Below are 25,239 nucleotides of genomic sequence, written 5' to 3'. Positions count from 1 at the left end.
ACACACAAAAGAGTTTCTGCTGTAAACACTGAAACTGAGCGGCTGCTTAACAGCACAGAACAAAAACATCGGGGCCGCCTCGGCACTGCAGTTTAGGAAAGACACCAAAGGAGAACTTATGTTCCTCTAATGTGCAGAATCATCCTACATGCATTAAAAACAAACACAAAACATAAAAGTGGTGCTTGTCGAGACACAGACGGAAATAAAGTGATTGTTTTATGTCATCATGAAATCTGGACTCCTAAATATGATTTCTGCCTCTTCTCAGCTCAAGTTTCAAGTTCACAGTACAGGGCCGGTGGTTTGAAACTCTTCTGAAAAGCCATTCAAAGCTCTTTTGATCTGACAGTATACTGTAGTGTAATACTGCTTTGGTTGTACAGCACCTTTCATGCAACATGTGCGGCACTAAAAAAATGAGGATGCAGGTTTGATGAAAGAGCAAACAAGTAACGATAACAATTACACAACACACAAAGGCATTTTGTCATAACAGTTTGTGACAGGAGAAGCCCTGCTTTTAATGGGTGTTTAAATGTTTAAATCACTAATATCATCAAGTAGGATATTAGCTGAAAATGAGGGAGCATCTCCAGTTCTCATTTTTGGTGTGATTTTGGGTACCCAGCAGTAGAAAGGACACAAGGCAGTGGCTGGTCCTAAGCCTTTGAGCAAGGTGACTTTTAAAAGAATCAATTCTGAGAGATACAGGGAGCCAGTACAGTGTTCCCAGGTCTGGAGTGATGTGGTCCCTCTTCATTGTATAACATATGCAGAATTCAAGACAAACCTTACCACTTTTATCCAATTTAAACACTGTGCTAAACACTAAAATGCTGCTTTCTTTGCAGTTAGCAGTAAATCCCTTTTTATGACATGGGAAGACACCACAGCTCATATCAGACATGATTAGACGAATTCACCGGTGAGGTAGGCAACTTTAAAAAAGCCACACAAAGTGAAAGCAAAAACTCCTAGATAGAGATATCAGAGGAGTTTCACGTTGTTCTACTGGCCCAGAGGTCAAACTCCACCTTCAGCTCCCTGAGTGACTTATCAGCAGAAGCAGCTAGTGTCTGTGTGAAAATTAACATGCAGTCACAGCCCAGTGACCCCATGAAACGCCAGCTGTTTGCATTGTGCTTCAGAAAGTTGTCTTTCAAAGTTTAACCTCTAAGATTGCTCAAGTTTGGCGCTGGTATGTGTGCCTTTGTGAGAAAAGCAGTCATGGATTTTTCAAACGTGGATTGCTGTGCTCACTTGGAAACGAAACATTCTGGTACACTAAAGATTTATTTAAGTGTTCCTCTACTGAAATTTAATATCCTGTGTAAAAACTGCCGTTGGGAATTAGTTAAAATGATTAAAACTGAACTGACACCTCACTAGCTAAGAATATTAACAAGTCCACCCCTTTTTTTCCCTTTAACTGCGAGCTTGTCATTACGAAACTGAGCATTTGCAAAGCGACTTCACAAACCTGTGAATTTTACACTCGGCCAACTTGCTGCTTTCTGGGTGAGTTTTACCAACAGTTGTTATTGAAGCGCAGAAAACTGAGTAAACAGTTGGCTGGTTAGACCTCAGGTGACAGAGCAGCTTCGGGCCTGCTGACTGTGCACTCTGCGTGTGTGGCCAGTCATTCATAACCACTCCCATTGCAACATGCACACACACGCTCGCACACACGCTCGCACACACAAAACCACAACAACAATACATGACAGCTCAAAGTCCAAGTATGACTGGGATAGTCACACCTACTGTGAGCATCAGAACTCATCATTGTGGGCTAATAAAGAAACATGGGGATAACATAATATAAAGTTAATTTCTGTCATTCACATTAAATAAACATTAGCTCAGATATGTCCAATCAAAGCACGAGTGACTGACAGGTGCTTTAAAGCGGGACATAACTTCTGATTGATTCAAGTTAACAAGAAGTAGCTGACGACACTGCTAAACATTGCTTCTGTTTAATGTCATCATCTGAGACATATGGAAAAAAAGAGTGTGTTCTTCTTAAATATAGTGTGTCAACCAACCTTATAGACTTTGCCTTTTAATCTGCTGTCAGCATGAAACAGAACGAAGCAGATCAGAGTATGAGCGTTGCTTACCTTTGCTTTGGTTAAAACAGTCCATAACAGGTCCAGAGCCGGCTAAACATCCCATGCCGGCCGGGCAAACACACTGGTTTTCACAGCATACACACACACACACACACGCACAACCATACACTCGTTTTGTATTTCCCCTCGCTTCTCTGTGAGATTATTCCTGTGTGTGTGTGTGTGTGTGTGTGTCTGTGTGTATGTGTGTGTCATCTGCCTCTAATGACAGCTGACAAACTACATGCCGCAAATCCTCTCTCTCTCACTCCCTCCCTCCCCCTTGCTCTCTCTCTCCCCCTCTCTCGCTTGTTTTCCCCTCCCCCCATCACGTAGAAACACACACATACACACACTCCTCCCTGTCTCCTCCCACAACACAGGAACACACTCCTCCCTCCTCTCGCTCACAATCGTTCTAGGCACTGGATGATTTACATGGCCTATTGTTCTGTAATTCTGGATGGCTTTTTTTATTTTAAAAAATACACTAATCATTACCGTCTATGACATTTGTTTCAAAACAGTCAAAGTACAAAATGTGTTACTTTATCACTAGTTGCAACACTTTTCACAAACTTGCAATGCTTACATGCAGATGTTCAAAAAACTGCAAATATTTGGCAAAATGAGAAATGTGAGTGCTGTCAGAATTTACGGGTGCCTGAATATTTCTGTCTATTTTTGGCGAACAAGAAGAACAAAAAAATAAATACATACATACATTTTTCTATTATTCAAACTTGCGCACAACTTTCAAAACTGAAGCAGAAAGAGATGTCTGTCAGAAACAGTGAAGCCAGTGAGTGACAGAGAAAGACTATTACATTCAGCACTTGCATAATAAGCATTGTCCCTGCTTGTATAATAAGCCCTACATGAAGGGAGATGGCAAAAACACAGACACACACACAAGTGAAATGAGTCACAGAAAAAAGAGACAAACACACACTAAGAGGTAATTTTACAAATGGCTAAAGCTCTAAGAGCTTTGCGCACACATACAGCTACCCCATACTCGCACAAAAATTGCTAGGTTAACTGTCACCCTCGCTTAAAACATACGATCCTTCTGTGTTTTCACTTTCCATGTTCTTATGTCAGGATGTCCCTGTTTTGCTTTATGAGCTGTTGTGGTTTCTATGAACTGCTGTAAATAATGTCTGACGGTGTTCCTTACCTTTGATCCAGTGATGCTCCTTTTGGTTTAGTTTCATGTTTTAAGTTTTAATGATCCCAACCAAATGTTCAGATGGTTGTTTTTTTTAAGAGCTTAAAGTTTAAGCTCACAGTGGCAGAATGATGAGTGCTGTGAAACTGAAAACTTTGGGGTTTTTGTTTTCTTTTTTGCATTTTCTACTCTGCAAGTTGCCGTGTTAGAAGGCGATTATACTCTGACGTGCAAAAGTGGATGAGTAGTCCTGTTATAGTGCTGTGAAAGTACCCTTAAGTCCGGTTGAAGGGTACATGTGTAGCACAACGAATAAACTTGAATCGAATCTTAAAGGACTTGAACTCCATCACAAATACACTGACTGAGGAATGACCTTTGAACTTCTCCTGCAAATGTACTTTTCCCGATGCCATGGCACTAATATTTGGCCATGCAATATGCTATTTAATTATATTTGGTTATAGAAAATCAAACAAGAGTGCCGTTACAGTACAATGGTCTACCATTGTCACTGGCCAATATCATCACTGCTAATGTCAGTATATTGGCAAGTAAGTAGGAATTTAACTTGGTCAGTGGTCAATATATCTGATGTAACACCCCAGTTTTGCACCGGATAAATGATGTTGGATGGTGTGATGAAGGGGTGAAACACAGGCCAGTTGTGTTGTTAAAACAGAGATTTGCTTCCCTTAGCACAAAACCAAACATACAAACCAAAAAAAACTCAATTAAAATTCAGTGTTTTATAGAATCTGTGCATCTGCATGTTGAACTCCACTGCATCCCTAAATAAATTTTTTTTCTGTATCACTTGCATTGTAATTTAACATATATATGTACTGATATATGCTATATTTGTATTGCATCCTATTGTAATACAGCAAAACACTATCTTAACATAAAGATTCTGCTTACCTGATTTGCAAAGCATCATGGGTAAACATCCATAAAGATATGGCAACATCATTCAGTTATCTCTGTGAGACACATGAAAGAAAAACAAAGATAAATGTTAGGTTTGTGTTTGAAAGGTTGGGCCGAAACAGATTTCTTAAATAGCAATGTGTCTGACAGCTGATCCTAGAATCTGCACAATCTTTGTTTCTTTGCTTGACTTTTAAAAATAGTTTTTTCGTTAATAACATTTCTTTCAGCCTTTTATTACTATGTTTACTGTGTCTATTACTATGTAATACTTTGAAAACAGGATCCCAGATTGAAGGACCATAAAATGTATGCATGTCACCTTGTTCGTAGAAATACAGACACGTGGACAATGAATTATTGCATGTATAATGAACAGCTTAGGCACAAACTGAGAAAAATTGTAAGAAACTGGAAATGGCCAAAAATCAACGCAACATTAGCCAAGTTGGCGAAGCTTTTTATCCCTAATACAGATGAAGCTCTTAAGACACTGGATCATTCTCATAGCGCAAATTAGCATACGTCAATGTATTTTGTGTGACTATGAAGATGTAAACGGAGATGTGTCTTTCAAAATCCAGTGTTTATAAAATAATGTTTAGTCTCCAGGCTCACAGGTATAACAACCCCAGTGACATCATCAGGTTATTTTCTCAGAAACATAAAGCGTATTTTCACAGGATGAGAACTTCCCAAAACTAGTAATGTAACTTTAATATTAAACAATAAAGGCATACAAACACAAACACTGATGAGACATTCCCGTAAGTACTGAGTGAACGTTTTTTGACATCATATTGAGTTGCTAAAGTGCATGAATAATTATCACTTTCCAGGCATGAGACACACTTAAGTGAGACACATCACTTCATTTTACCACAAGAGTCAACCCATCATCAAGTACAGATGCAGGGCACGCCTAGATCAAATGTGTAAGAGTGTGTGCTTGCTAAATATGCTGCCGTCTTTTATAGGGTAAAATCATTTAGCAGAATTTAACCTTAATCATCACCCACCAGTTATGCTGGAAATCGCACTCCTGCCCACAATAACAAGGATACCTGCAGCTTTTCCCAGACAATGACCCTGCCTGGGAGGAAGATTCCGAGAGCTCGGAGGCCTTTTTCACACCGTGAGGTTGACCTGGAACAGTATGGTGCTGCTCCAGGTTCATTGAGTTCCCACTGGCTTTGGTTCATATTCAAGAAACATCCTATTTTATGAAACAACTGGTCTCCTTTTATTTGAACAGCTGAAGTGTAGTGGAAATCTACTTAAATCCCTCCCTAACGATCAGATATTTCAGAACCATTTTACAGCGTGCCCTTTCATTTTCATGTTGCAGACAACTATGTGCGTGTGTGTAAAGTCCAAAGTGTAGGTCACATGTCCTGCTGCTGTGGAAAGACAGAAAGAGCCTACCTGTTTACTGGATTTCAGTCACCCTCCCTCACATATATATCTGTTGTAATCAAGTAAAAACTCATTTTTTTCAGGAACTATTATGCATCACATACTCTCTGTGTTGAATCACATCCTCTTCCCCCCTCAGTGTTAAAAGGGATGGCAAATTAAAGGAAAACCCCACACTGTGGGTTTGAGTGACGATTTACCATCTCGTGCCCTAAGAATTCAACACAGAAGCGACACGTCCAGTGCAACAGCATAACAGACCTGCAAAATCCTCCGACTGTAGAAGTGAAGCGTTCAGTATTTTTCCATAATTTTCTGTACATCTTTACTAAAAGTCCTTGACAAGAACTGTTACTGTGACTTTGTTCTTTTCCACTTCTGACATAGTAGTAAATAAGTTATAAATACAATTTCACTAATACTGAGGTTTGGGGCTATGAACATTCACGTACTTATGTTTAAACAAATTCAGCGTTCGATGCAGGAAGCTGAAACTTGTTTTCCCTTAGAGACATAGTGTGAAGCATCAAACAAAAGAATATGTCACAAAATAGGAATAAAGGCTGATGCGGCCACAGGGATGTACTGATCCAATATCAGACTGATCCGGACTCAAAAAGCCGACAGCTGGGCCAATCTATGCTGTTGTGTGTTTAATAAAGTATGAATCAGTAGCAATGCACTGGTTTGCTAGCAGGAGAGCTAACATAGGTCTCTCTCACTTGCTCTTGCACTCTCCCTCTTGCAATGTTCAGTCTAACACTTATTGGGAAATATTTATTTCACATACATTAACATAACACATTTTGTCAACTTGATTAATATTATTTCACCTCGCCTGCCTCTTATCAGCTCCATGTAAACACATGTGTGCATGTGCATCTGTGTTTGTGTGTAGGTGCACTCACGGCGAGACTGAGAGCAGCGAAAGGAGAAACTAGTATGAAATGAAAGCTGTGGGCAGGGAAGATTCTAAATCTGAGCTGAAATGAAACTAGTGCAAAAAAGATTAGGTGAATAACATACACACTTTTTACTTTTATTTTAGATTGAATGCATCTTGGTTGTCTTGTCATTTATTACTAGACTTAATAAGCCTGTTACAATTTGTTTTACAAAGTCTGGAAAGCGAAAGCCAAGCCTGACATTGCCTTGCAGATAAATGAGCAATTCCCAATTGCTTCCTCGTAGTAAAAGAATACAGTCCAGTCATTTAACTGGTATCAGTACTCGGTATCCGCATGCATTGCTCACTGTGGGCATGGACAGGGTTGACCAACCAGTTTTAAAAACATTATGATGTGTATAATGCAATATGTTGCAGCTTGAAAGTTTAACAAGTTAAAATAGATGAAATAAATGGAAGAGTCAAACCTACCAAATCGAGATCGTTAGCACAGTGGTAATGTGTTGCATGCTTGTGGTGTGTGTGTGTGTGTGTGTGTGTGTAGTTACTGTAATCAAGAACACCAAATGAAAAGTACTAAAAAGAAGAAGTTATTTTTTTTGGTCAGTGGCCAAATCTGAAACATCTGCTAGCTCTTCCCCCCGATTTGTTCACTGTTACTTAGTGTGAGTGTGTGTGTGTGTGTGTGTGTGTGTGTTGGACACAGCACACTCAAACCACACTGCACTTTAACATGCACCTGCCACCACTGAGATAGCTGTGCGTATGTGTGCATTTGTCAGTTTGTGTGTGCATCAGAGTGTGTCAGTGTCTGTGGAGGAAAGATGGACAGCTGATCTCTACCCAACTCCTTTGTGAATTGCACAAGCACACATGCAAGCACAAATGTTCTTCCTGCGCACACGCACGATGACAGAAAAATCCTGTGGCTGTCACCCAGCCCACTTTGTGCACTGCAAACTTAGGTACTGCAAAGGGTACATTTTTGTCAGTCATTTTACCCAGGACCTCAAGTAGAACAAACCAAGACAGTAAGATGCACACTGAAGCACCAGTAAAATACAGATTAACCAGTTGGACTGTTTTCTCCCTTTCGGAAACAGCCTTTTCTCAAAGGAAAGAACATGCAAATAATTTCTAAAGGCTGTTTTAAAAAATAAACAATGGGCCCCCAAAGTGACTTGAACTTTGCTTTCAGCAAAAACAAAGAAACACATATTTGCACCTACAGAGTCATGGCAATTGTGTAAAGACCAAACTTTGTAGTTAACAATGGAGGGTTACACTGTTAATTATTTGCATAATAGACATTGTGGTAACCAAGCACGCACATACGCACTGACATGCACACACTCACACACACACACACACACACACACACACACTGAGTGTCTGTTAGATAGAGAGAGGGAAGAGTGAGAGGGAGCTACAGAAAGTCAATGAGAGCCACACAGAGAGACGGCCTACTTCCTGACTGTGATTAATTTCTGTTACTAAGCAGCTCTATGGTAACACAGACATCCACAGCTACACCGAGCTCAGAGCTGGTTTACAGTATACAGCCTATGCGTCTAACACATTACACAAGTTAGACGCATAGGCTGATAATCCTGGCCAGTCACGCAAAATATATAATCCCATATAAGATGTGCAAAAACAGCCCATCTGCAATTTGCAATGTTCACAATTATGCATCAAATTTCTTGTGAAACTGTGAGATTCCACCCATGTCTTATAATGTTATGTGAAACATATGACTAATTTGTGAATATGAACAAAAGCACCCACAGTCATTCAGGGAGGTTAGCATGTCAACTAATTACAAATTCTGCTCAATCATTCATCTTAAGACTGCACAAAAATTACCCTTAAGCCACAAATGACTTAAGTAACTCTTAAAAATGACAAGTTTTTCAAAAGCAGCCCTGTCATCTGCTTTTACTCTTAATCTAATTATTCTCTCTCAGCCACAGATGTGATGCTAAACCAAAACACAAGAAGCTCAGCTTTGATGACCTCTCTTTGATCACATGTGGACAAAAGGATATTTATTAACTTTTAACATTTTTCAGTTATTTCCTGATTTTAATAACTTGTCATTACGTGACTTTGATTCATCTCCAGAGTCTCATTGTGAGAATAGGATCGGAGTAACAAATGGACATCAGAATGGACTTAATCAAGCCATAATATGCATTTTGGCCACAGTGCTGCTTAACCTCTTTACTGTCATCTTTGCAGCAATGGTCTGTCACCAAAAGGCTGTGATGAACAACACAATTAGCTCTGGCCATGGCCTGCGTTTGTTCTGCAAAAGCCTGTTATGCTATTAGCTTGTATTATCCAGCTGGAAGCCTGTGGAGTCTCTCTCTCTCTCTCTCTCTCTGTAACACAGCTCTGCTGTCATAGTGCTGGAGAATTACAGCCGCCATCAGCTCCAGCTAACCAAATTAGCACTTGTTATGCAACCTGCTACACTTGGCTCACAGGTCTACTGCTTCAACCCTGCACAGCTTTCCATATGGTTTGCACATAGGAAGGCAAGTTAGCTTTGCAGCCTGCTCCTCAGCTGAGTGGCAACATGCTGGTTTATTGCTTTGTTTAAGCACTTTAATCTGGTATATGTATCCCTTATATGCAACAGACGTTTACTGTAAAACTAAGACTTTCTGCCACGACAACACAACAGCTGAGAGAGAGTGAATTCAAAGCCAGAAACTCAAATCATGTGAGGCTGCATGCTGCGCTTTCATAGCCAGCTGCAGTCTTCAGTGTTTATAAAAAAAAAGAAAAAAAAATGACTGTAAATGTATCTGCCAGAAGGTGTCTTGATACTTGCTAGTTTTAAAATTTGACTTTCACTGTCTCACTGTAGCATATGTGGTTTAAGCAAGTCAAACTGAAGACTTTTAAGACTTTTTTTCTGCCACTTTAAATACCACTTTCAAATTAAATCTAAGAGTAAACTGGTGATGGAAAACTGTGTTTAGAAGGAAAAATCTTTCCACATTTATTAGTTCAAATTACAGTATTCATTTGGATTTAGGCATATTTCCCAAATTAGTCAATAATGAATCTAAGAAAAAATAAAAATAGAAACATAAATCTTGCCTGAGATGCTATTCATTCATCCCAAGTTTGAAAGAGCCTCAACAAAAGTGTATTTTAAGTGGTAAGCATTGCCGATTGCTCTCTTTGCTATTCTTAAATCAGTTGTCAAAACCACTGCAAAAAAACAGATCTAAAGGGTTCATTAAAGTACTGGCTTTTAAGCATAGTCCACAAATTTACAATCGAGTTAATGTCAGGGCTTTGGGAAGGCCATTCCAGAAGCCCAACATCAGCCTCCTTTATCCATTCCAAAACCAGTTCTTATGTGTTTGGGATCATTGTCCTATTGGACCACCGAAGTTTCCACCATCTAGCAGCTGATTTGAGGTGAAATTGATTAATTTTGAGCTAGTCCTCCTTCTTCAGTATTGCATGCCCTTTGTGCAATGTATCATTGGAAGAACATTTGGCTTGTCCATGTACAGCTGCAGTTGAAGTTGAAGGTGTTGATTTTGGAGCAGTGGTTTCTTTTTTTGCCCTGCACCCTCTCTACCCAGGCAGGTTTGAACCTTGCTGAATCCTAAAATGTTTCTGAACATCCTCCCTCTCATCTGAGGTCAACAGTTTAGGTCTTTTTCCCGACATCGGCAAAGTGGTGGCATATCAGAACCACTTGCATTTACGTAAATTATTTGAACCGATCATCCCAGAATCTGCGTTTGGAAACACTTGAATAAATCTACAGTTCTCCTTCTTAGAACCTCACTGAGTTCCTTAGACTTTTTCATTGTTCTATATTGGTTGAACCAGTGAGTTGTGTCAAACAAATGTTTTCTTATGCTGCCAAAGAGAAACTAGCAGTTGTAGTCAACTTAAAAGACATTAGAGAACCTTCAGCACAACTGATTAAAAATGTTTTATGTATGCATGTTTATATTTGTATGTGCCTGTATGTGTACTTTTGACCATGTTTAAACCAGACAAAATCTAAAATAAATTTAAACTTGTGGACCCAATTCTAATTTTAAAGTTGGCAAAGGTGTATGCTGAATAAAAAAATCTTGAAACAGACAAAGAACCGTTCAGAAAAGTCATAAAAAGCCTCAAATTACCATCATGAATACATGTAAACTTCCACAACTGTGCCCTGGCTAACACTGTAGCTTACAGTACTAAAATGAGTACTATGATAGCACTATCATATACCAACAACAAGGGGAAAGGGCTACATTTTTGAAGTGATTCCAAGATTTATCTGAAGCAAATATGAGGCTTTAGCAAGTATAAATCTAAGTATGCACAAATTACAAAACAATAGTATTGCATGAGTCTAAAAGACTTCCTATCATTCAGATACATGACAAACAAAAAGATTTCATTTAAATTGTAGGCGGTCTGAGCTTACGTCAGGTTTTGATGTAATCATTTACAATACAAACAATTATTAATTAACTAAATAATTCTTAATGCTTCTTAATGGTGTTGACCACACTGTCTTATAATCATGGCCACAGTCACAAGTATCATGATATATGATACTTATTTGACATATGATAAGTATCATCTTATCATATGTCAAAGTACAGTAGAGTCTTTTAAAATTTTTCGAAGAAACACATTGGTGATTTATGATGACGATGACTGATCAAACTTTCCAGTCCACGAGTATTTTATTTTAGGTACACATACGGTAAATAAGGGAATATGAATGAAAGCCCCTCCTGTTGTTGTGTGCAGTCACCATGTCAAGAAATTACAAAATACTTGTGGTTTTTGCTGCAATCTATTCTTTGTCTGAATTTCGAATTAAGATCATATTTGAGTCATAAGCAACAGACATGTAGATCTGACTTGCTCCCCTAACAATAACAAGAATTTTTCAGCCGTTGCTCTGCATCTCCCAAGAACAGCTTTTCTTTGTACAACTATCCTTAACTTTCAGATGCTTCATAGCATGCCTTAGGTCTCATGGTTTTACTATAACCGCGAGGAAAAACAAACAAAAAACAAAACAAGTGTTTCCAGTATATCTATAATAAGTATGTATACTTTTTGCAAGAATAGCTACAAGTGCTTCGCCTTGGCTAGTATCTGAGCAATGATGTGTTGCTGTTGTTGTATTAGAGCTCCTCTCCTCAGTTCTCTCAGCTCCTGTCATTAGGATAAAATATGATCACATTTTAAAAATATGATTCAAATGTTTTGATGTATCTGAAACTTTAAGTCCTTTAAATCATAATCGTGGCAAATTATTAAACACATCTAGCCTTTAGAAGTATTAGCCTTTTAAAATAAACAGGTGGTAGACCAAAAAACTTTGAGTCTGTATTAAGCCGCTATTGTGGTTGACACATTAGTCATTGTTCATTCAAACTGCGACACATGCTGACCCATGCATCCAAAATAGAATAGGAATAGAAAACGATTTTTCAGTGCAGGAGCACAGAAATTTCCAGATGGCACTGAGGGAAACTGTGGAAATAATTTAGTTGAGAAAGTTGAGATAGTCTACCCAAAACTGAAAAACCTCCATGATTGCTTTTTTTAGTCCATCAGTGATGAAACAATTTTTAATTTTTTAAATTTTTTGGAGTTAAGAAACTTTTCATTTGGAAAATGGCTGGCCCACACGTCAAATGCCACTATAAATGAGTAAAGGTGATGTCATAGTTCATGGAAGCCACAACCAGAAAGTTATGTAGGGATCATACTACATTATCTATCTGGAGATCTGCAAACACCACAGAGAAGGGTTATACTTTTATAGAAATTAGCCTCAAAGACGCATGGGTAATCGATAGTGCAGTCTCTTACATGAAAGCCCAAATGGTCCCAAAGGCAGGCAGGTTAATGAACACTCATGTGAAAAATATAGTTTTCACAGGGCTCTATGCAGGCCTTGTACTTTAGGATTTAACATGCTAACTGACGCCTGCAGAGTCCAGGATGTAGCCCTTGTGTTTCTTGCAGTTTCTCTGAGCACTGGGAAATTCCAGCATTGTGCTAAACACCTAAAATGAAGCATATTTTATTAGCAGCATCTGGCTGCTATTTACCCTCTTAATTCATATGGAACCAGTAAGCATGGACCCAAAAGCATCCTTTTTTACATGACTTCTTGTCACTCAGGCCGAGGAAGGCCTTCATATACTTGTCAGTGTGGAATCTACAATACCTGCATCAATCAGTGTTATGTCTATTGTCAGGGTGCTGCTGCTCCCATCGTGTATGCACTGTATCTGAATGTTGCAGAACAAAGCCATATCACTACATACTGCCAAATGCTGTAGAAGGAAAAGGAGACCTATTTTTCACTACAGCTCTCCAATCTGAAATGTGCTCCATTTTGCACTGGTTTATATAGTACCCTTATCAAGGCTTTTCACTGTTTACATTAAGGTCAAATAAAATAATATGGTTGGACAAAAATAAATAAAAGGAGAACTTTGTTAAATAACCTACTGAATGTGTCAACAGAGATGATAAAAACCAGTGAATTGGCTAGCTGATATCAGCTGATATTAGCTTATCGCAGATATAAAGTATTGGCGTATGTCACATCTAGCACGATAAGAAAGAACTAATTTAGAAACTGTGTAGCAATTACAAAGATTGTACACAATAGGCTGCCTTAAACATTTTGCAATCTAAAGCATCGTCTTTTACTTATTCAAGATAACTTAAAAAATGCGCATGAGCCAATACATCGTCTGACCTTTTAAACGCTCATATATGAAGTCTATTCTAAGACTCTTTTATGTTACTTCCTATTATTCAGTAATGTTTAAGGAGATAATTTGTATTCAAATCTGCAAGTCAATGCACTTTGATTTAGAAGTAAAACGTATGTTATCATCAGATACTGTAACAATATCCTGCAGATTCATTTTGCTGAGGGAATATTACAGTGATTATGGTTTTCAGGCACCACAGGAAGCTTTCAGGGGAGTCAGTGACATGGGTGTGTGTGTGTGTGTGTGTGTGTGTGGTTAATTAGAGCACTTGGTCTCAGGAGGATCAGACCTGGAAGGCGACTGTCTCTGCTACGTGACAGAAAGCCAGGGGCAGAGTGTGTCTGATAAGTTGGTGGCAGAGAGAGGAGACAGACATAAACAAACACAGATAAGTCGACAAGCATGCACACACCCACACATACACCCCTTGGTAAATACTAGTAGATGTACAGATGGACCAGTTGTGCTGGTATTTAAATACCCCCCTAAATCATTCCCAAATTAACAATATCAGCTTGTGGGTGAGAAACACTGAAGGCAACGTTTGCTCTTAAGTAGATACGGAACCCAGTGCTCACCACCTGAATTTGCTACAGCTACAATTTTGGCATGTTTATTTTATAGTCTGTCACTACTTTCGCGTCTATATCTGATTTAATTCACTCACATTAAATTAGGACTAGATTTATTTTAAATCCAAGACCAGGATAACATCAGGGATTGATGGCTATGATTTAAATGTGTGAATCTATTTCCTTGCTGTCCCAGGATAAAACGTCATAGAAAACAAACTGAGGAGAAATGCACAGTCAAGCCTTGCCCTTCCTCCTTCTCCTGCTGCTGCCGTCATTGGTCAGGACATTATTTGAGCCCTCATGTGGTTTAGTGAATTCGAGCCACTAAGGATCCCTCATTGGGCAGGCTGCCAAATTTGTGTTAAGATCTTGGACTTAAGAACATTCCTGCACTTTGCTGCAGCACTATAAGGTAGTTTTGGCATTGAACATTGTATTGTAATGTACAAGAATTTAATCAGACAAGACACTACTCTGTAACTGTAATAAAAACGTTACAAAAACACAGAGCAAACAGATAGAGGTGAATCCCTGACTAAAACAAAGCATGCATAGTATTTTGTGCTGCCTAACTGTTTCTATGCATAAATAGCATAATGCCTCTTAACCCCTTAGAGAGAAAAAAGGTACAAAAAGAAGGGTTAAACAGAACCTGAACACTTGGCCTACATGTTGCAATCCCTTTCAAAGTTCAGTTTGGGGTGCCGGGAAGAGCAAATAAGCCTAAAAGAGCCCAAAAAAAAAATCATAAGCCCAGCCCTCAAAGATAACATTTCCAGAGGAATCAGATGGCACCTGTCACGTAGGCAAGCTGTCAGGTTTCCTGTAGTAAGATACCTGCACAATAGCAAACACAGAGAAACCAGCACAACAGCAAATAAAGACAAATTCTTATGCCTGCATTTAAAAAGGCCCACCTCACTGCAAGACAATACGTTCTGGGCTGTGAGTGTTTCTTTTCAGCGTAAACCTGCACGACATGTTTTTGTCACAGCCGCACTCCTCATTCTATGCTGTCCTGTTAGCATACATACACATGCTATGTAGTCCAAAAAGGAGCAATCTGCTGAATATATAAGAGGGATGATTGTAATATCTCAAACTTGGCCACTCTAAAGTGCAAATCATTTGGCTTTTGCTTTGCAAATTGGCTTTTAACAGCATACACATATAACAAAGGAAAAGTAAAAGTGAAAGCACTCTCAAGGATCATATATCATGAAAAAAAGACGCAAGTTTGATGTAAATATCCCTCATTTCCTAAACGCCTGGTCTCAAATCACACAACGCCCTTCTTGACAAACCAGCAGACGTCCTCCCATCTTTACAGAGTATAGCCTGTTATGACTTTAAATACATTAAAAAAAATGATGACGATAATAATGTCAGTAGTTTCTATCCATCTACCGGTCTCTAATGGATTTTCACCTACGACTATTCCCACTGGACTAAAACGATAATATCACTTGAAATAACATGTTCTTTCAGATAATTAGCCTTTTTATTATTGTTTGTTTGCAGCTTCAAACCTGAAAAAAAAAAAAACACATTCTGGAGAGATAAGCATCCCCTCACAAATCAGTAGAGCTAGCTGATAAACTATGTCACATTAGATGGAAGAAAAGGAAAAGACACTTGTTTTTTAATTATTAAAAATCTATTATTAACAGTCATTTAAACTGTGACGTCATTCTACTAAATGCTGGAATTATACCATCATGAAATAACACAAGTTATGAACTACCTACAATTTTATCTTTAAACTTAATTAACAACAAAAACAGGGAAATTTTAATATATTGAAGAACGCTAGCTCTCTGGACCTCTGATAGCATCCTATAGAGGTATCCCAGCAATTTTTTATGGGTTAAACATTTTTTCTTCTAACATTTCCATTATGGTCTTTGTTTATGGGTTAATTATAGTGAAATAAGTATTTGAGGGACTTGGGTACATGGCTGTGAACTGCTTCACTGTAGCTGATATGTTAGTTTCAGGCTTGAAACTTGAAACAACAGCAGAACATTTCCTGATGGCAGTTAGCTTTGACCACCACAACCAGCTGCTACATGTACACACTTTAAAATGTATCTTGTGGGTTGACTTTGCTTTTAACAACTTGTTTTAATTTGGTAAAGTGCCACAAATTCTAAACAATTACTTAGCATGTATTAACAGAAGTGTTTTTATGAGAAAAGGACATAAAAGTTGTTTTATAAGAGTCTGAACATTAAACAAATATTAGATCTGTGTTCTGTATTTCCAAAAATAAAATAATTTATGTGGGCCCGCTGCAGAATTTCAGCCAATTTCTGTTCAATGGGATTAGTAATAGGAAGTGGAACAGCTCTTTTAGAGCGTCTCTGGTTTTACTTTGAAACTACAAACCGGAAGTGGACGCTTGCGTTTGTTTTGCTTGACGCCTGAGTTGCTTGAGGAAGTCAAAGCGATATGAACCAGTGTGAGAATATCATAAAATGTTCACAGTTAAACAATTATATGTCTGTCTTAATCTGATAAACCCATTTGTGATCAACGAGGGTTTAATTATGGGTGATTACATGAAACTTTAACAGGAGCAACAAGCGAGCACTGAACGCTTGTGGCTACAGCGGAGGTTCACATAAACCAGCAGTTGTCGCTTCTCTCGATCAGGAAGAGGGGATTTAAACAGCTAACCGTTAAAAGTTAAACGGCGAAGTCCTGGTTGGGATATTTGTGCCGTTGTAACACGGTTGCTTAAACATCTTAAACAAACAGCAGAGCCAATCTGCGTTCACTTCTTCTGCCGAACATTTGAACCCTAGTCGTGGATTTGGCAGGTTACCAACGGAAATTAGCATTTTTATCCACCGAGCTAGTTTCGCCCGAAACCCCGTTTCAGTAGTGATAGCTGTCAATCAGCCGATTTGGCCGATAAACACAGCGAAGTATACTCGCCGTCAGACCCGGTTCGTGAACACGGATGAATGACCTGCGCGTTTAAATACTGGACGAACATAACGTTATTTCCTGTAATCAACTAATTAACCCTGTGGTATATTTTCACTACCCAATAAAAATGTAGAACCGCCATGAAGGAAAACAAAAAAACATGAAACAACAACAACAAATGCACATCATTTTAGTATAGAACTCGATTTAAATTAGTGGACACTTTGCACGAGCCCTTACGTTAATACGTGTTTTTGGAGGTGGGACTAACGGGAGAAGTGGGGGTCAAGAGAATGACGGGAAACTTACCTGAGAGTTTGGGAGACCGTGGGTGCCTGACGTGCGGGATGTCGTCGGGGAGATGTCGGTCAGCGGGACGGAGCGGCAGCGGCGTCCTGGACCGGAGCCGCCATGTTCATCTGGCTCAGAGGCTCCTCGGCTCGGCTGTTTATCTTTACCAGTAGACCCCCCTCCTCCGTCTCCACCGCCACCACCCCCACCTCCACTCATCTCATTACCACACGGCAGAGCTGGGTGTCTCTGCAGTTCGCCCTTTCTCAGCCTCACTCGTGCACGCAAACTCCCGTCAGCTAGTTATTCAGAGGGAAAACTGAACTAAAAGCCCTGAATGCAATTTTTATTTCTATTTTATTTGTGAGATAGTTTGTGACTTTTTGTTTTGTCAGTTCTGACTGCGATAAAAGAAAAGTAAACCACCAAAATAAGACACCATATAAAGTCCCTCTTTTCTTTTTCGTTATGGGAACATTCACATTTATAGAACAAATGGTGAACGACGTATGATACTTTTAAAAACGCAGTTTCAGCAATATGTTTTATTACGTGTGCATTAGTTTAACGCAGATGTGCAAATAATTAATTAAGACGTATTTATAAAGCGCATTTAAACAGCTGTATAAGACAACAGAAAGTTAATATAACCTAAATTACAAATTAATATAAAAAATGGGGGTGGCCAAAATATAAAACAAGACAACAACCGGCCGTCACAGTCATAGTCAACAGATTAGGAATTCCACCATCTTTGATGCAACTCAGAAAGTCCCATAATCCTAAAGTTTGAGACCAGAACAGGTGACATGAAGTAAGAGTTCTTGGAATTAAACAGCTGTAGTATTTTAATCTATAATTAGAACTTTGTTGATAGTGACTCACCAGGTATTGCAGTGCGAAATTATGAATAACTTGACTGAAATTTTAAAACTTTGCAAACAATCCAGTGAGCAAGATCGGTTCTTTCTTGCAGGCTGGTTCTGCCCCCCTTGTTTGACACCGCTGCTTCCAGATGTAGTATGTAGGGTGTAGTTAGTAACTTACAAAATATTTTCCTGTAGTCTCTTAAATACATGTTCTCCCTTTGCCAATACTTAGTGAATGCCATAAACATGCTCATACAGTTCTAAGATTTAGACGCTCTGACAGTGGCCTATATATCGTTAGCTTCATAGCATAAGTGCCTAAGTCATTTTTTGGTCAAATTGCATGTGATATTTAAAAATATGCATGTGATATTTAAAAATATGCATGTGATATTTAGAAAATTAGTTTTTTCTTGTTTTCCGAAAACACAAAAAAATGACTTAGGCACTTATGCTATGAAGCTAACGATATGTGAAAGCGTATTTCACAAATTAAACCTGCAATTATATTTCTGTCCACAATACACCGTATAGGTGTTAGGTGTCCATCAAATGTCCTGCATTAGTTATGCACTGTAGTTTTTTTTAGTGTAAGGTGAGAGATTTTCAGTAAAGATACAGCTGAATCCCAAATGAGCAAAATGTTGAAAAGGGAAACATGGAGGTCCATGTACATAATTCACTCACAGTTTAATTTTAACCTTTTTTTTCACAGTATTCCAACGCATATTTACATATAATATTTTTTTAAAACAAGTTTCTAAAAAACGAGAACAATTATAATGCAAATTATTGTAACTGACCATGGTACGATGAATTTTGCCATAAAATTAAGAGATACTGCCACCTAGCGACTGACTGAAAATGTGTGCAGCATTTCCAGTACAAAGTTTAGAGATTCATTAACATGACTGAAAAGACAGACGGCTTAAAGTTCGCAAAGGGAGAAAACAGCTGGATATAAAATATAAATATATTTCTGTACACATCACTATTTAGATTTCTCATTGTGTCACGGTCAACAGTCTGGGAAAGCACCAAAATGTTTTATTTTCCCCAGTTCCCATTCCCATACACACACTTTATGCTTTATTTGACAAATCTTTCTTAACCGAGTGCCTGCATAAAAAAATTCTATACCCAGAAACAGCTGAACAGTTAAGCAATGAATTTCCTTTTACCCACATGAAACCTTTCTTGAGATATTGCAATAACACACCTGTGATAGGGAAGTGCCAGCCTCATAAATAACAACTCAATGACAAATGTTATGAGATTATTTACTTTCTGGGCTTCATTATATACAAAACTCAGTAAAATAAAGTACAGTACATTCATTTTATACTGTATAAATCCTACTCATCCCACTTACATGACAAGAAAGTATTGTTAAATGGAAGACAATGCTGACAATTATTTTTAAATCAACACAAAAAGCTCACTTTAACAGCCTCAACTCAAAAAAAGAAGACATAGAAGCAGTTAAGCAGTTTTAATTAGGGGGGGGGAGACAGGGGAAGTGTAGCACTCTGATCACACTTCAGGATGAGGTTAATTCTTGCGGCCACAGGCGGCTGACCTTGAGGCAAATTTTAGCCTTGTTTAACTATAACACAGGCTGCAGCTCAGTCCTGGTGAGTCCCTTTGTTTTCTGTGCCTTGTGTGTTTTGAGTTGTGAAATATCTGAAGCAACGGGTGTGATTAATACAACAGATTTTTCCTCTAGAACATTTCTCAATCAGCACTGGTGTACAGCACAAACATAGCGCTGAACGCAATCATCTCGCATTCAAAAATCATTAGCTGTTGATCTTGAAAATCCCAGCCCAACGCTCCATTTCATCTCACTGTCAGTGGACGTCACAGATTGCTCTTCCATTTGCTGCTCTGTGAAGATTCGTTCACTGCGGGAAAGAAAGGTTTACATTTGTGTCACAGCCAAATTTTCTAAATGACAGCAGCACAGTTATAATTAACCTGCAGTCCTAAAGTATAGTAACTAAAACTACCAACTCACAGTCGTATACCTCTGCTCACCATGCATGTTGAAGTTTACAACCTGTCTATTCAGACTCATCTGTTACAGGACAGAAATTGGTTTCATGAGGTCACAGTTACCTTGAACTTTGACCACCGATTTCTTATCAGTTCATCTACGAGTCTAAGAGAACACGTATCTCTGATATAATCATGTTCCTCCCTCCCTAGATATTCCTGATATATCACGTTCGAAAGAATAGGATGGATGTGAAGTCACAAAGACTTTTGATCTTTGGTCACCAAAATCTAATCAGGCCTTCTTTGAGTCCAAGCAAACCTTTGTACCAAATGAGCAGAAATTTCCCAGCAGCAACAAAGAGCTGCTGCCAGAGCTGAGGCATTAAAAAAAACAACATGGTGAGATACGTCTATTTTGTTGGATCATATTTGAATCATTACAGTATCTGCTGGAACTTTTTTGTAAAGGAAGTAAATGAGACCATACCCAGACTGATTCTGCCTTCTTTCTCCAGCTTCTTTAAGTGATGAACCAGGTTCACATTAGCTGCTTGGTGCAGGTGTTCAGGTGTGTCCTGAGAGAGAAAAGCAACACAAGTTTCAGTGTCATTTTTTTGTGATCCAGCCTCAAAACAGATCAGTCTGTATGGGATCAGGCCAAGGTCAAAGTCAATTGTATAGCACATGCTAAACCACCAGAGCTGAGAAAAGTGCTTCACAGGCAGCCATTAATAAAACAGAAACATTTCAAGAAACCGTTTAATTCTGCATTTAATTCCGAGTTATTATTAATCTCTCTTTTTTTAAGTCTATATCTTGTAATATTGACGATCATCTGATTAGCAGACACAAATGCTCTGCAATGAGTGTGAACATCGACAAGATCAGACAAGTACAGCAGTGCCAGCCCATTTAGAATGTAATCAGAAGGGATTAGATTGCTTCCATGGTCAAAGATGGTAGAATTACTGGTAAAAGTCTACCCAGTCTACCTTTGACAACAAGCTGGAAACAGCATCAAAGAAAAAGAAGGTTTTTCCTGACCTTGTACACAATCTTGACAAGCTCCATGGAACTGAAAGGCTTTCCTGCTCCATCCTGAATGGCTGCCAGGATCTGTTGTTCTCTTTGGTCCCGGTGACTGATGTAGTGTCTGATCTTAGAGCCAGCATCCTGAACCACAGGTCCGTGGCCTGCACAGAGAACAGCAGCAGCAAGCTTTTTCTCCAGTCATCGGAAAGACTTTGTTAAATGAATGTACATCAGAGAGGCAGAACTCAAAGAAGCACAGCCGGTAGCTCTGAAACAAGTAAAGTCGATCAACGGACAATTTATTGGCAGCTATTTTGAAAATAAGGTAAATATTCACTGGTTTTAAAAAAAAAAGAATTATTCGAGGCGTTTCGGTGAGTGAATCTTAGAAGTGGAAGTCATAGAGTAACTCATAACAATGTCATGAAACACTCCTGGCAATAAATATGGAAAAACAATTCACCATTATCTAATATAATGGAGACGATGATCTGTGATACAGCATGGTATCTGCAGAATGGTGTATCAAACTAGACTTACCTACATTTTTTTATTAAAATATACATTTCTCACTGGTGTAGTGATGATGTACCACAAGATTGTGTGATTGTGTGCAAACAGGTTGAGGGGGGGAAAAAACATTATCCAGAGTGTTTTTTAAGAAATAAAACGGGGCCAAGCATCAGCGTATCCTTGCTCACCAGGGTAGATGAGGTCAGCCTCCGAGTCCAGCAGGATTTGCAGAGATTTCATGTAGTCGTAGAGGTCTTCAAACACGGCCGTGCCCTCGCCCAGGATGCAGTCTCCAGAGAAGATAGCCCGCTCCTCCTCCAGCACCAAGGCCATGTGGTCATCAGTATGGCCCGGAGTGAAAAGCACTCTGGGAAAAAGAAATGGCTCTCTGCTCAATTGTCTGATTGTAGATTCAGACAAAAGCCATGTCAGTGTGCAGAATGATAATAACCATAACTAAAGGAATATTAACACATTTTATTTTTTGTTGGTACTGCAGCAGATTTCATGATATTGGTTTGTACATTTTCACCCTGAAAAAGTCTTTGAGTTATTGTTCTTCTGTGTATATTATGACAGATGTATTTTTAATGCTCTTTTATAAATTCACAAAGTGTAAAGACTGAACTGACTTGAGTGTGGCTCCCTCCGTCTCAACAACATCTCCATCTTTTAGGTAATTGTAGTCTTTGCTTCCTGCTGTCTCTCTTGCTTTGTTGGAGCGAGGCAGTTTGCTGACTCGGACCTCAGAACCTGCAAGATTAAAAAAAAAACCCCTAAGAAATGAATACTGACTCACTGAGTCCTCTAAGCCGAAAAAGTACTGGCAGTTTTTTGATTCACTAAACTAATAACAGATTTTTCATTAGAAGGTGGCTTTTATAGATTTCACGATTACAGTAATGATGAACGGTGAAGTAACCCAACTATACCCACACATTCAGGGGCTCACCAGTTATGTCCCTGCAGATATCTTCTACTCCACCTGTGTGGTCGTGATGCCAGTGTGTGACGATGATCTCCTGGATGCTGGTGCTGAACTGCTTCAGTGCCTGTTTCAGGCTGCTGATGTATTCAGGCACAGCAGGTTCCCCCGTGTCTATCAGCACCCGTCTGGAATATAATTGCTCATTATATATTCACCCAAAGGGTTTTAAAGGTAACTATGCATATTCATATATTCCAACTCTACCGATGAGTACTCCATTGTTCTGTCTTATAGTTGGCTATTGTTTTATAGCTGTTTTGTTCACATTACAGAGAACTAAGCGCTCCTTTTCACTGCAAATGTAGTCTACTATTTTTGTTAAATATTACTCCAAACTATTATTATTTATTATATTGAGTATATGCCGAAGAAACAAAAAGACCCTGGCAATTAATGTCACACTTTCAGCTTTGTTCCATCTGTCACCTTTATTATCCAGAAGCGCGAAAATGCTCAAGTTAAAATATTTTAAATGGAATTTGGCATTAGCGCCCATTTCTACAAGCTAAGAAATTTCACGGAAAAGGAGTGTCAAGTTTTTGGCCAGCTAGTCCCTTTCAAATACACATGAGCTAAACAGACAACACATTTACTCATGTTTCCTTTTGGGAAAATGATAAACGTCACTACTGGCTCGACTAGAGTCACCTTTTGCCCGTGCCGACCAGGTAAGTGTTGGTTCCCTGCAGAGTCATCGGTCCCGGGTTACAGCCCAAAACCCGAACCACTCTAGCAGACAACTGCTCTATGCGAGGAATAATGGCGCTCATAGCTCCAGCTGGCGTGAAGTTATCAACAGTACAAAATAACAAAACATACAGAAGTAAAAGTTCAGGAGAATCTCATACAGGATATAAAACTTGTTTACTTCCTGTACGTACTAAGGAAGATTTCAAAATAAAAGTCTTGAGCTCGCTCATCCGCGTCAGTGTTTTGACATGATCCTCTATGACCCATTTTAAATGTGTCACTTAAAGCTTGCTTTCAGTACTGCTGTGCGTTTTATCTTATGTTCTTTTTCACATTATTATTGTCACTTTATTTCACGCTGTACTTTACAGTATATCTATTCAATTCGAAACTGACTGGGTAAACCTATCGCATCTTTACATCTCCCACCACATCTGACTGACTCACATTTCACACGTGTACTTTTGATAGGCATGTGTGGATTGTGGGGAAAAAAGGTTTCTGTGGTTTTACTGCTCTTTGTTGTCTTTGTTGTTAATGTCTTTGTCACTACACAGCATTTTCGTGTCACTTTCTTAGATATTTTGCAGGTTAAAACAAGGACCTTCTTTTCTTTGGGTCAGTACTGCTTGAGCCCATTCAACAAACAACCCATGTATATTAGTGCCATATATGAACATAACCCAGTTCTATATAATTCGAATTATTTTATAGGAGAAAAATAATGACAGCTCCAAAAATCCTGGTAAAGACTAAACCGGTCTTTTACAAGCAATAGTAAAAACCAAACACTAGATGGGGCCATTGTCCAGTTTGAGTCACCTCATACCCAGGCTGGCACATTGTGAATATATAATTAAAAATCCAAGATTATCAGTGTTTGTCAGACTGAGTGTTATTAAGGATAATCACGCTTTGTAACTTTATTAATTTTAACCTCAAATATGACAACTATCTGGTCGAATGGCTAATGTTGCTGTCATTAATCCTGAAAGTTGAACTATAGGCGGTTTCAGGTCAGTCAAAATCATTAAAAACTGTTTGAAACAGGGTAGTTAATGAAGTTTCATATGTATATTTGGGAATACATTAAGAAAGTTTTGCAATTGTTTTAAGGGAATTTTGCAGCAGGCCCATGGACTGAACACATAGGATGAGAACAGCTTTACAAAAATATTATTATTATTATTATTATTATTATTATTATCATCATCATCATTATTATTTAAACTGCAGCACTAATGCTATGTTTAAATAAAATAAATACTCTGATTTGTAGTCCAGTGGGTTCACGGGTACACAGAGATGTTATGAACTAGCCTTCTCTGAGAAGCTCATTGGTTTATTGGCTCATTTGCTTCGTTTGCTCATTCATTAAAAGTGTGTTCATGTTTGGTAGTTTGTCTGTGTAGCAATTTGTGTGCATTAGTCAGTAGAAACCACACATATATATCGTTTACATAAGTACAACAAGCTTGAAAAGACAAGCTAGTGTATTCTAAGAGGAATTATGTCCATTGGATGAGCAGAAGAGTGCTGCTTTAAAAAACAAACAAACATTTGCATGCTGGTAGTATTTGACCACTTCAGGCTTTTATCAGAAACCTTTGAGGACTTTGCTTTGATTCTCCATTGTCTCTTCTTGGAGACAGTAGAGGTGTTCCAGGAATGTCCTACATCAAGCCCTGCTTTGCTCTTTTAAGCCCAAAAAATAAGAAAACTTGCTTATAGGTACTATAAGACATGATCCTGGAGGCAATTTGGGAATGAAATTCATTATATTGTGTTTGAATAAATGTGATTTGACACTTAGAATTAAGTTAGGCGCTATTCCCACTCTGTACCCATCAATGCCAAAATGCCTGACAATGTAATTAAAAGTGTTATTTTGTTCTGCTTTTCATTTCATTTTCTCATTTAATCAGCTGTCCCACTGCCTCGTAGATTTCTCCACAATGACGCCCAATCAAAGCAAATGTTCTGAAATCTATGTAACTGTACATCAGCTAGATAGTACAACGGA

The 25,239-nt window shown here is 38.6% G+C and overlaps 2 protein-coding genes across 5 annotated transcripts in view; both read right to left on the bottom strand.

Annotated features, from left to right (window-relative positions):
- Nucleotides 1-17,320, bottom strand: part of LOC102205918 (nuclear receptor coactivator 2-like) — a 50,136-nt gene extending 32,816 nt beyond the window's left edge. For 2 of the 4 annotated variants that reach the window (XM_005740737.2, XM_005740739.2), the window contains exons 1-2: nt 17,145-17,320; nt 4,210-4,271 (exon numbers count right to left, since the gene is read on the bottom strand). The gene's annotated coding sequence lies outside the window, so the exon portion shown is untranslated. Of the gene's footprint in view, nt 1-2,126; nt 2,327-4,209; nt 4,272-17,144 lie in introns of those variants that run through there. The other 2 variants (XM_005740740.2, XM_005740738.1) reach the window with 2 other exon arrangements.
- Nucleotides 17,321-19,022: 1,702 nt separating this feature from the next.
- On the bottom strand, nt 19,023-23,404 carry lactb2 (lactamase, beta 2). The gene is made up of 7 exons (XM_005740736.1): nt 23,175-23,404; nt 22,491-22,651; nt 22,171-22,291; nt 21,727-21,905; nt 21,038-21,186; nt 20,481-20,568; nt 19,023-19,899 (listed from the first exon to the last, which is right to left on the bottom strand). Exons 1-7 carry the CDS (start codon nt 23,294-23,296, stop codon nt 19,856-19,858), a joined length of 864 nt encoding a protein of 287 aa, XP_005740793.1. The 5' UTR covers nt 23,297-23,404; the 3' UTR covers nt 19,023-19,855.
- Between the last annotated feature and the right edge of the window lie 1,835 nt (nt 23,405-25,239).

The sequence above is a fragment of the Pundamilia nyererei genome, unplaced genomic scaffold (genome assembly GCF_000239375.1).
Source record: "Pundamilia nyererei isolate P.nyererei 1_Seehausen unplaced genomic scaffold, PunNye1.0 scaffold00103, whole genome shotgun sequence".
NCBI classification, from domain to species: domain Eukaryota; kingdom Metazoa; phylum Chordata; class Actinopteri; order Cichliformes; family Cichlidae; genus Pundamilia; species Pundamilia nyererei.
The sequence above is the reverse complement of the archived record's forward strand: the minus strand, read 5'-3'. Positions and strand labels throughout refer to the sequence as shown.